At 45.3% G+C, this 12439-nt stretch overlaps 1 protein-coding gene across 3 annotated transcripts in view; it reads right to left on the bottom strand.

The window, feature by feature from the left end:
- The window catches only part of LOC144099505 (uncharacterized), a 36410-nt gene extending 28116 nt beyond the window's left edge, over positions 1 to 8294 (bottom strand). For 2 of the 3 annotated variants that reach the window (XM_077632858.1, XM_077632859.1), the window contains exons 1-3: positions 8213 to 8294; positions 5704 to 5761; positions 1858 to 1949 (exon numbers count right to left, since the gene is read on the bottom strand). In XM_077632858.1, coding sequence (XP_077488984.1) covers positions 1858 to 1949; positions 5704 to 5761; positions 8213 to 8257 — 195 coding nt within the window. In that variant the 5' untranslated portion in view covers positions 8258 to 8294. Of the gene's footprint in view, positions 1 to 561; positions 705 to 887; positions 969 to 1857; positions 1950 to 5703; positions 5762 to 8212 lie in introns of those variants that run through there. The other variant, XM_077632860.1, reaches the window with a different exon arrangement.
- Positions 8295 to 12439: the final 4145 nt, after the last annotated feature.

Below are 12439 nucleotides of genomic sequence, written 5' to 3'. Positions count from 1 at the left end.
TCAATCGCCAAAAATTCAGTTGGCAAAATAGCTGGCGGCAAATGTCGCGGACAGTTCATTCACGAGTGGCCGCACTTTATACAGCTTGTCAAAACACGGATCTCCCCTGCTCGGTTGCAGGCTATTGTCATTTATATGGAGATGTGATAGCAACCATCCAAACTGATTCACTGTCTTTAGGTTTGATATGAACGGGTCATGAAGGTCCGGAGCACTAGATCAGTGGGGTCGATAACTCAGGGTTCTTTTGATGCCGATCAAAACATTTATTCCTAAAAATGTGCGCGACTCTTCCGCTGTTGTCGGCTTGTATGGCTTGTTTTGTTGCTGAGCACGCAGGTTTGTCTGAAATGGTAGTGGTTCAGTGAACGAGTCTCACCACAAAATGCGAAACACCTCGAAAGGAGTGTTCACTTCAAGGTCCTGGATGCGTTGAGGCAAACCCGTTTGGCACATAAAAGAAAGGGGCGGAGATTCCCTGTAGCTCTGACTCCATACAGGTACAGTATCAGGAGTGTGCTACGCTGCTTCATCGCTCTCCGCGTCCGATGAATCACTCACGGCATGAATACGGCCTTCCTTTGTGGCACCGGTACGCCGACATTTAGCAGTAGTGCTCGGCACCCACTTGTCGTCACTGTCACTGGACATATCACGGCCGGGATAGCTATCAGGACCCGATGGAATGACTTCAAACTGGGATTCTGCAAGAGAAAGCAAAAAATTATGCATACAAAACCCCTCAGACATGGTGGTCGTGACCCCCTTCCGAACGCTCAGCCACAGCACAATTAGGCCCTGACGCTCCGTGTCGTTTGTGCAGCTGCTCTTCTGCACATGCAAGCTGTAAATTATATAGTTATTCACGCCATACTATGTGCACTCACCTTCAGCTTTGTAAAAAACGCTTGGGGTCAATCGCGCGGGGCTCCACTCCTATTGCTGCACGTAAAAACAAAAACGCAATGTACCCAAGGAGGTGGCTCCACCTAGTATGAAGAGCAAGAAAGTTGTGAAAGAGAGTCGCACTAGTCGTTATAAACTTTACCACTGTGGGGCGCTAAAAAAATTTTCAAAAGGTGGTCATCTGAGGTAACCACCGCGCAGCGAAAAACATCATGACAGTAACCCTTTTTCGCGTGCCCTCTGCTTAATAACGATTGTCGAGTTTTCGCTTTATTCACGATTAATTTCAAGTGACAGCCGCAAATTCGTAAAGGTTCCGCGGTTAAAATACACTTAGGACGTACAGCGAAGAAAGAAAAAAAGGCACGCTACACGAATCCGATAAAACTATTCAAATTGATCTCCGAACCGCCGCTTCCCATTTAAAGCCACACTTTGTGTTCTATAAATCGCAGCGGCATGGAACTACACCATGCTTGCTGTCCAACTTGCCACAAAAAAAACGAAAAATCATCGGCATCAGGGGCGAATTTAAGGGGTGTGTGGAGGGCTCTCCTTAAGCGCGAAATTTTACATAAGAAAACAATGTTTAAGCCCGTTTTTCTTTTTGTTCCAACACAGTCGGAGAAGGTTCAAATGTGACCACCTCATAACACCCCCCCCCCCCCCCCCCCGCCCCTCTTTCTAGACGATCCATAAATCTTTCGCTGTTCAGCGTGCGCGTTAATTCCTACAGGTGCTGGCTCTCACCGAAAAACAAGAAAACGAAAAAAAAAGGCGAAAGGCCATGGCCTCTTTCACAATGCCAAATAGGCGCACACACACCTGCACAGCCTTTTTAAAGGGACAGAACGCCAGGAACTGTCTGACTAGAAGATTTATCGAGTACAAGAGTGACCAATCTTCGAGAAAGGTGCATTCTGTTCTTACTTCTGCATTCATACTACGCACCGAGAGCTGCAGGGCTTGCAGTATGATGACGTCACTGACGAGGTTGAGCCCCGTTTCGATTCCATAGAGCACATCGAAGATCCAGCCGCTGCCTGCGGCAACAGGATATGTAGAAGTCACTGCTATGAAATCAGATATGCCAGAAGTTCAGGCTGGCCTCAGCTATTGGACACGGTGTCTTAGTAGGCACAAAAAAAAAGAGAAATGTATGCAACTTAAGGAAAGAAGACCACATCGGAAATCCAAATGGCTGGGGCTGGGATGTCTTCTGCGGCATCTTGTAGTCTATGCGCAGCGGTATATGACGCTGCGATTGAAGCAATCCTGAGAGTGGAAGCCAGATAGAAAGATTGCTGCAAATATGGACGTCTTCTAGAGTCGTAGTAAGGCAAGTGGGACATATTTAAAGTGAAAAAAAAAGATGAACAGAACACGAAAAAAATTGAGAAAACCCGAATTCGGCTTGGAATTTATCATCTTAGCTTCCTCAGGTTGCTGTCACAGAGGATTCGAAAGCTGACAGGCGCCTAAAACATGATATTTTGCGTTTCACAGTATGTTCCTTTATCAGTGGCAGAACTTTGGCAATGACCAGGGGCGCCTTGTAACCGTTCCATGGAACGTCTGGGAGTTTCATTTATCGGGGATCATGTAATATGTTAATCGCTGGGCACTAGAGAATCATGTTACTCCTCCTTCTCCAAGTCTCCGACCATGCACCGAGCAGGAAGGCGTGGCCTGAAATGCCGTAGGCGAGAATACATACCACGTACACGTGATATCATCGCGTGTTCAAGCGGTAGTGAAGTGGTAACGCGTGCGAATCTCAAACATGATTAACGAGCTTCAATTCGCTACACAGAAGCAATCTCTTAAATTTGTTCCTCTACATATCTGGACTCTCCACGCCATGTAGCGAGAATATCTCGGGAAGCTAAAATGCCTGACATTTACTAAATTTGAAGACGCCTTCCTGCGGGGCAAGATGTCGTAGGAAACGATATCAGACCTCAATACTTTTGCGTCGATGGCGCCCATGAAAGCAGTGAGCCTTCATTGAGGTCACAGCGTTAAAGGCAAATTTATCGCATCTGACAGAAAAAAAATGAAGCTGTAAGCGTAAAAAGTATATCGTTCACATACGATGGCGAAATGAAGGCTACCGCGTAAGCTGTAAAAAAATATACAGTCCACTGTTCCTCTCACTAACGCCTGTGCGCGAGTTTACAGCGACAGCGGTTAGAGGCCCGTTCCCTCAGTTTCCCGCAATAGTAGTAGTAGTAGTATTATAGACATTTTCATCGGGCGAGGAGGATGCCTATACTCCTCCTCTCTGAGGTGTTGCAAACCCGTCCCGCTGTGCTTACGTCGGGCGCGCACAAGAGCCCAGCGAGCAACATGGCTTCGCCCAAAGAGCCCACAGAGTGCGCAAACAGAAAGTGGTGAAGGAGGAAGGTATGGCGAGAGCAGCGGATACGCAGAGAAGTGTATTTCATTTCACAGCGATAGCTGCAGCCTGTTAAATGCCCATCTGCGACGAATCGCTTCGCTGTGGTGGTAATAGTGGCAGCAGCAGTAGCAGTAGCAGCAGCAGTAGTGCATAAGCGGAGGGAGTTGCCAAGAGAACCAGCTGAGTGTGGTCATAATGTGGCAGGAGGCGGCTATACCGAGAGTGGTAAGGCGAAACCGGAAGGTGGAAGCTGTGGAAAAAGGATAGCGGTAGCCATGAAAGGAGGGTAGTGGTCTTCCGTAGGAGGAACAGGGCATGGAGAGAGCGAAGGTGGTTACGTGTTACGTTGAAGGAGAAGGGAGAGTATAGGGAGGGCGGAGAAATACAGAACGGCCCCTCTGTGGCAGCTGTTAAGAAACGCGCCGCCCAAAACGATCTAAGCGGTGCTGCCGGCGCGATCATTAAGCGGCGGCCTGGAGTGGAGCACTAGTCGAAAAACGAGTATGGGTGGAAAACAAAAAACAGCGGTCTATAACTGAATACATCTAAGCATGTCGCTTCCGAATTATTTGCCACAATATGTCTTGAAATTAAAATATCACGACAGCTGTTTGTGAATCTTGCGCTTATCAATGGTAATAATCATGCGTGTTTTTTTTTTATTTACGTGAAAGACTACGATTATAGTGTAGAAAATACGACACAGAATCATCTCAATGACCGGATGCAAGAAAAATAAACACCCACCACCACTGCACAGGCCCTTTTTGCGTCCATTGATAACCGATTGGAAGTCTTTCTTCACGAATTCCCTTCACTTTATTCACTTTAAAGACATCCTTCAGGTGGTATTACAACCAATCGTAACTCATTTACTGTCGATGGTAACTGTTTAACCAAAGAATGCAATGCTACTAATGGTTTTTTGGAAAAATCATGACCTAAATGCATGATTTAGCGCTGAATGCTAACTTCACTCGATCAGATATGCCACTGCTACGTCCTTTGCTGGTAACACTTGGAAGTCAGTGAAACTTCTTCCATGCCGCAACTTTTCCTATTTCCCACTCGTCAGGAGTCTCTGCAGGCGCAAAAATGACTCCCTGGAGATGGCACCACGAAATTCTCGATTCATTTCACCCCCCTAATTTAGCTAGATTCGTCGAGCCTATAAGAATCCGCATCTTTTTTCCATTGCTTACCGCGCCAGCAGCAGTTAACCACCTTGTACTCGTCAGCAAGTCAACACCATTTTTCTGCTCCGCGAATGCATTATCGCCTCTGACACGTTCGAGCTGCCACAGCGACACGGGAAAGATTGCCGATGCGATTCGTCCATAATGCTTACCTAGAATAGTTGCAGAACCACTCAGGCTAAAACAAATAATCCTGCAGTTGGCTTTCATCGTCCGCTTAAGAGATTTTTTATAATTAGCCGCATAGAGCAGCGTTTAATCCCCCTTTGCACATAATTTATGCGACAGGGGCGACCGAAAGTCAGTTCATAATATTCACCGTCAGGCACCTAATAAACTTAAATATAGTAAGAAACTTCTTAGCCATTGCAGTTAAGGTGAATGTTGATATTGGAAACTTAGAGTCCTTCGCAGATTTAGACTGTACTTCATTTGGTAAAATTCTAGTACACGCTGGTGCGGACATATTCGTCCCCAAAGGTTCTGCCGATGATTTCGCGAAATTACGCACAGGAGGCGGTGCAGTCGCTGCGAAACTCCTTCCCAGTGTGACGCAGGTCTTGCGTCCAGGTCGAGGCTGCAGGTTCTGCCTCCTAATTCTATAGCCGAAAGTGAGAGGGAAATAGTTACCAGCTTCACCGGTCTCTTTACACCGTTGGCAGTAGAAACTCTGCGTCACGCTGTGAGGAATTTCGTGCCAACTGTCACCAACTTGCAAGCATCATTACGCGGATCGAGATGAAATTTGGAAGCGAATATCTGGAAAGACAGGCGTGCTGTAAATCTCCCGAACTGAATTCTATAGGAATAATACTGAATCTAGGATTGCGGCACTTGCGGCACAAACGTGCCCGTGCAGCCACTAAAATTTCAATAATTGATTTTTGTTAATTTTGTGCACGCCGGTGACAATTATGTCATTTTGTGACCCGCTGGCAGCATAAGTAACGTGCAGAGCGGTATTTCACGAACCTCTTAATGCCTAATATAAGAAATACGCTGGTTTATTTGATCACTTGTTTTCTGTAGCCCCTCCATCTGAAATGGCTCTTACTAACCGTGAAAAAATAAACATGAAAACTGGTTGCATGTTCGAATTCTATTATGCGAAAGAACTGGAGCAGCAGTGAATGGATCTTTGCTAAGACCCAACTAGCTGGAATCGCCAAGGCAGAGAAAAATAAGACATCAACGACTTACTGTGAAGTACCCGGTAGCCTCCTGTGACGTACTTGAACACCTGGATGGCGTTTACCCCCTAGCAGAAAAAAAAAATGGCGGTGGCTTAGCTGTGGTTGAACCTGGAGTGGCGCGATAGCTACAGCTGGCTGAGTGGAACTTGGTCACGTGATCAACCACGCGACGAACTACGTGATCAGCCACGGCGTCGCGTCGCCGGCAGATGCTCAGCACCACGTGATAGCGTGGCGGCGCAGCCACAGGGTAGCGGCGCCGCCACGCTGAAGGCTCGAAATGCTACCGTGATGAAGCTATCGCTACAAAAATTCCTTCAAGATAGACAAATTTGCTTACAACTGGCTTTCGACTCTTGTTGCATGTATGTATATATAGTATGTGTACAGCTTACAACTCAGTGTGTTTGCTTCTGGGCCTTATCGTTCGAATCATTTTGTGTCCCTAGAGTTTTAGATCCCTTGAAGGTGGTAAGAGCCCTCCTCCTCGTGCCTGTGAAAGTGAGATCTTATATCGGGTATTACGAAAAAACCCGCTAGACTAAGTTTTAGCACCCTTAGAGGTGTAAAAATAGGGGGCCCAAGGTATCTCAGAGCTAATATATTTTAGGGTGTTCATAAACACACTTACGGTTTCCATGAACACCCAGTACCAAGAGGTGTTTACAAATATAATCAATGTGTTGGTGAGCAGCCGCAAAGCTGCGTTATATCTGGGGTAAGAGCGTTACGAGTTTAAGGCTATAAATTTAGAGTGTAGGCAGTTTAGATTAAACCTCTTGGGTTCATTAATTTTTCACAATGGCTCCACCTGATCTTTCGTTATGTTTCTCTTTTCAGCACCCCTTCCCTCAGGGCGCGTTTAGCAACATCTCCAGGGTGCGATAATTATTGTGCCTTTCATTGGTTCACACCCGCCGTCCTGGCAACACACTTTATCAAGACAGTGACTCTGATTGTGCCATCTGACGGGATACAATGACGTTTACGTTTACGAACTAATCTGCACTAAACACTAATGAAGTTTGCATGTTCTTGTCGAGCGCATGGTAACACCGCACTTGTGGACGCCATCGCCTCCTGTTCCTATCGCTTCCAGTCCACAGCCAACAAGCTGCGAGGAAGAATGTGAAGTATTCGCGCTTTCTGTAAGAAGCAATAAACCAAGAACATTTGCCAGTCACAAGCGATACAAAACGCTTGTTACGCTACTTTGCAGAGCCACGTGGGCTTCTCTGGACTGCAGAGTGATGTCGTACACGCCACTGAAAACTGGTCGTTCAGATATCCGCCTTATTGAAGCACCTTGTAAAAATACTTTAAACGATATAATTAAATACTCTTGCCCGTCAATGCAATTCATCCTCGGTTGAACCACCCGTGGACTGAATTAATAGCAGCCTATAGCAGTTTGCGGAGTTTTTTTGTTCTATAAACTGTCATTATGAACCATTTGCGCCTGGCAACAAATCTCTCCTCTGCCCTTGTAGCTCCTGCTGTCTTGAAACGGCTCATGTTGCTTCACTGAAATCTCTGGCCAGATTTTTTTTGCTCGAGAGCAAGGAAACCTTCTTTCATTTCAGCATATTCAATTTTTAAACAATGAATGTGGATTAGCTCAATGGCTTTGGGGAAAAAACCTTAGGTGAGGCATCTAGACGTTGCTAGTTAGCTGTCCCAAATTCCTGGTACCGACCGCACTTACACACTGCTGATTTTCATCACACTGGCAAGACAGAGTGCAAAAATAAATGGTACACTGAAAATCAACAACTGCCATGAAATATGGCGTAATCAATGAGTATACATTTCATGCCTTCAAGCAGATATTTTTCGAGAAAACAGTTACGCAATAGTCAAGTAAACATCACTAATATCGCTTGAGAAACAAAGGAATTTTATATTATGCGGCGGAAAGCCGCGCTGCGCCAACGTGAAGAGGTCGCCATACTTAATGTATGTTCGTTTTCTTTTTCTCTGGATGGAGATAATCACGTCTTCTCGTGGATTGCGTAACATATTCGTTATTCAACATGTTCGAAGCTTAGATCCAGTCCTCAAATTTGGGCGTGGGCAGTGCAGAGTGGTCTGAAAACACGCTAGCACAGGTGCGCCAGTTATGGAGCCGAAAAAAATGTTTTCACAAAGTTGTGGAACGCTCCTTAACATCGGGCAGTGGCGCTCAGAAAACCTATGCGCGTAGTGGTGAGTGCTGCTTTAAGGGAGAACCTGCATACGAGTGAACATGAAAAGCTAGCTTATTTTGCACAGCGCGTCGCGAAAAGATTTTTAAGACCCGACTTTTTCGGCCTACTTAGTAAGCATGTTATGGCGAATAACGACTCCCCAGTTTGTCTAGGCTCGCCCAGCATTAGGTAGAACAACGAATGCTTTCGCAGGTGCACCAACCGGGGCTCTCTGTCGCGGCGAAGCAGCAATGACAAAGGAGACGGAGCTCTGACAAAACTATAGCGGCACTTAAAGTGGGAGTAAAAACTTAATTTCTCTATACTCACTGTGCACAAGTAGAGGATCGTCCGCACGAATTTCAGGCTGGTCATGGCTGCCGAAGATCTTCTTCTGCTTCACAGCTTGCACGTTCCGAATGAAAAAAATAATAATAATGCGTGCAGCGCGCGGCTAGCAGTTTCTGTAGAAGAAGGTTTGGTTGGTTGGCCTCAAATAAAGATGGCACAAATCCACTACGCGGGAGTGACCAAGACGAAGGCGTTAAATTGCTGGAAACAGGAGCGTTTAGAGGGTAAAAAGGAGTAGTAATAGTATATAGGCTGACAGATTTGACGACCCAATGGCAGAGGACCTATTAACTAGGATGTTTATGTAGAAAAAAAAAAGAGTATGGTAAGAGCCCCGACTCTGCCTTCTCGTGGGAGAAATTTCAACAGCGGCGAACAATACAACAACGCACACACACACACCAAGGCAGCAAAACACGTTCCCAGCTGTTTTTAAGTTGCGAACTCCCGTGCACTTTCTCGGCGTCCTGGCAAGCGACTTGTCAACAGCCTCGTTCCTGGCACAATCCCTACCTCTTGGACCACTGGATTTTCCCCGCATTTCTGCGCTTGTGTTGTCTCTCCTCGTTCGCTTTTGTCCTCGTTTTTTTGCGCTGTCAAGTATGAATCCACACCAACTAGCCCAACTTTCTGTTCTTATTAGAAAATAAGTGTCAACTAGAAAAGAGCGGTGTCGGCATTCGGCCTTGTGAGAACTCAGTGTTAACATTCACAGCCCAACCAACCAACACGGAAAGGAGAGAACAACATCAGACAGGGGGGATGGTCGGGGCAATCCCCTGCAGTGGGTACGCGCCATTGTCTCCTTGAGGACAACACGAACAAGCTCGGGTAATCGAGGTTACTCCAGAGTCCTTCCTTTATACCCACAGGCACAAATGATTAGCCCAATATTGGAACTGTATTGGCAAAGGCCGCTCATACAAAGGTCCAGAGTGATACCATCCGTTTGCAATATTGGGCCGATTACGTGCGCTGCTTGAAGTTTTGCATAACCAAGGCGTAGCAATGGGGCGCGAAATTTCACTCAATTTGCGGATTAACATTAATGGCGGCCATGCGTTCTCCGGCCGGCCAGAGTTGACCGGTTTTCTCTAGTCGGCTTAGCGTACAGTTTATATTTGACCGTAACAAGGTCTCCGCTTCAGTTCTCTATCCACCTTACGAAGTGGAGATGAAATGCATCAGAACTTTACGAAGCCAAATTGAAAATAAAAAAGACAGAACAGTGTCAAAAATACGACCAATTTGTCTCAAGTTTTGTTGTAACGACGATTTTTCTGTTTTCTAGCATTTTTCTGTAGTACTGTAGTTTTTCTGCAGTAACTTTTTATAGCCAGTAGGTCAGTTGCATTTTTTGTAGTAACCACACAATTTTGTTATCAATGCAAAATATTTCGCTTGAAACTATATATTTTAACATGATAGAATTTCTGTTGTGACGACAGAAGCTTTTCTAATGTGTTTTTCTAATGTGTTTTTGGGACTGCATCAGTAGCAACAGAAGGAAAGCATTGTTCTACGGCTTGCTGTAGCGTAAAAAAAAAACGATGAAGACAAAGCAATGAGCGCTCAGTCCTCTCAGTCCTGAAAATGTTGCACCCTGAAGCTCTTGGACAAGATAATGTCACTCTTGGTATGATAAAAATTTTAGCCCAGGATTTGATAAGCGACCTCTTGGATATGTTCAATGCTTCTTTGGAAAATGCATGGATTCCATGCACGTGGAAGACAGCGAAAATTATTTTTTTTTGTTGCAAGATGCAAGGAAAGGATACGTCTTCGATAATATTCTGCCAATTGCGCTAACTTCAAATTTAGTTAAATTAATAAAAAGAATAGTGCACAGTCGCCTCAAAAAACATGTTCATGGCGTCAACGGTCTCAGCTCAGCCCAGATTATCTTTCGTAGCGGATGCTCTATATGGTCCACGCATGTGGATCTAGAGAGTAGAAAGCGGCTCTCGCTACGTAGAAGGGAAGTTTCAGCTTTGGTGACCCTTGATGTAGCAAAGGCCTATGACAGTGTAGAACATACAATTTTACTTAACAAACTTGCTCAGTTACATCCCCCAGCCTACATTTATGCGTGGATATCTGAATTTCTGAAGGACAGATGCTTTTGCTGCACAGAGGGAACCCTATGTTCTAATACATATTATCAATCAAGAGGTGTGCCGCAAGGATCGGTGCTATCCCCGCTGCTTTTTATTATTTTTGTGAGTGGGATTCCCATGCGTCCTGATATGAAAGTTTTTGTGTATGCAGATGATATAGCTTTTTGCGCCTCGGCCAGGGATATCGATTCCCTTTCCCAGATTCTGCCGGGATATTTGGATGCTTTTTGAGTATGGTTGCAAGGCAATAATTTATCCCTGAATGTTGACAAGTGCGGTGTTTTGGTATGTTCTCCAGACACGCCTTTGCACATTTCATTAGACCATCTCTCTGACCATATTCCACAAGTGGAATCCGTTAAATATCTAGGTGTTACTTATCACCCAGCATTAGATTGGAGAATTCATATAAAGAACAATGCTTTTAAAGGAGAACGCGCTCTAGGCCGGCTGACAAGAATCGCCAATAAAACGTTTGGGATGCGCCGCGACACTTTATTGTTACTATGCAAAGCCTATGTAAGACTTAGCTATACTTAAATTTGGTTGCAAGCGGTTCTCTGGTAGCGCAAACTACAAGATTCAACCCTTAATCTTTCTCTAAAGGCGTGCTCTACGGCTCTGCCTTGGTCTCCCAAAATCAGTTTGAAACGCCCTGCTTTATCTGGAAGTCCGTATCCCTGATCTAAATTCCCGCTTTAAAATACTCACGGTGCGAACTTTCCTCAGGCCGTTGGACCCGGTGACTGATGTCAGTACTCCTATTTTTGTGTCTATGCCGGCCTTACTATTTTCTCGTCATTGGCCACGGTGTCAAATGTCACAAATTATGTTAACGCAGAACCTTTAACACCGAATGGTGTTGATCTCAGTTTTATGCAGTGGGTTGAGGACACGCCGACAGCAGTGGAATTCCATTCTGACGACATCTTCCCATCTGGTGCGAAACACATGCCCGCAAACATTTTAAGCGGTCTTCTCTCGGATCACATAGAGGAATATCCCCATCATACGGTGCTTTGTATCGATGCCTCCGTCAGCAGCGCAAAAAAACCGCAATTGGCATCTTTTCGTACAATTTGGCATGGAGCTATTTTGTCCGCATCCCAGATCATATTCCTGTATTCTTTGCGTAATTTTTGACTGCTGGAATGGCCCTGCACAAAATTTCATGTCATGTGTCTTACGTTATTATCCTCGCCGACTGTTTGTCAGTTTTAGACTCCCTTGAAACTTCACAAAAATATTTGTTGTGCCGTTTCCTGCTATTTTTTGCCCCATGCACTTTGAAGGAAGTCCGTTTTGTCTGGGTCCCTGGCCATGCAGGTATTCATTCAAATGAGGTGGCTGATTACTTAGCAAAACCGGCGCTTGACGGGTCAGTGACACAGTCCATCCCGAATTTTAGCCTGTGGCGATTTCCAGGTTTCAGCGGTTCCAAAACATATCAGCCAGGTTACGTGATCCCTGTCTAAATACCACTGATTATCAGCACTTGGCATATAATTGGAACGTCCGTTCGTGTAAACCCAGGCTGTATGAGGTAACTGACGCGGTTGAGATGCAGCATTCCCAGCTTGAATTTATATCTATGTAGGTGTGGGTGGACACCAGCAAACCTATGTGACGTGCGGGGAGGTTGAATCTGTGGACCATTTTCTCCTCTACTTTCCAAAGTTCGCACTTCAGAGAAAGATTTACCTGGAGGTCCCTCTCTCCAGGTTAGGGCTCCTGTTATCTCTGCCAGTGTTATTATCGTTCGGTCCGAGGGCCAAAGGATTTGCATTGGGTTCAGTTTGCGGGATTCTCCATGTTTGCAAATTGCAACTTTTAGGTTGATTTGATAATTCTCTTAAAATTCTTCCAGCCCTTCTTTTTTCACCAAAATTCTGTCTGTTATTTTACATTAAATAATCTTCTGTCGTTTTTTATTCATACATTTCTCAAGATCCACGCTTGGTGCTAAAATTTTGTCGTTATCTCCTATGGAAATTTGCTTGTTTATGCCACTACGCCTTGGCCAATCCCCCCCCATGTGGGTATGTGTCAAAGTGGACGAAGAAGAAGAACGAGAGCTCTCGTTCTGGCT

This window comes from Amblyomma americanum, chromosome 7, assembly GCF_052857255.1.
Source record: "Amblyomma americanum isolate KBUSLIRL-KWMA chromosome 7, ASM5285725v1, whole genome shotgun sequence".
Lineage (NCBI taxonomy): Eukaryota > Metazoa > Arthropoda > Arachnida > Ixodida > Ixodidae > Amblyomma > Amblyomma americanum.
Note: the sequence above shows the minus strand (reverse complement) of the source record. Positions and strands in the feature narration are given on the sequence as shown.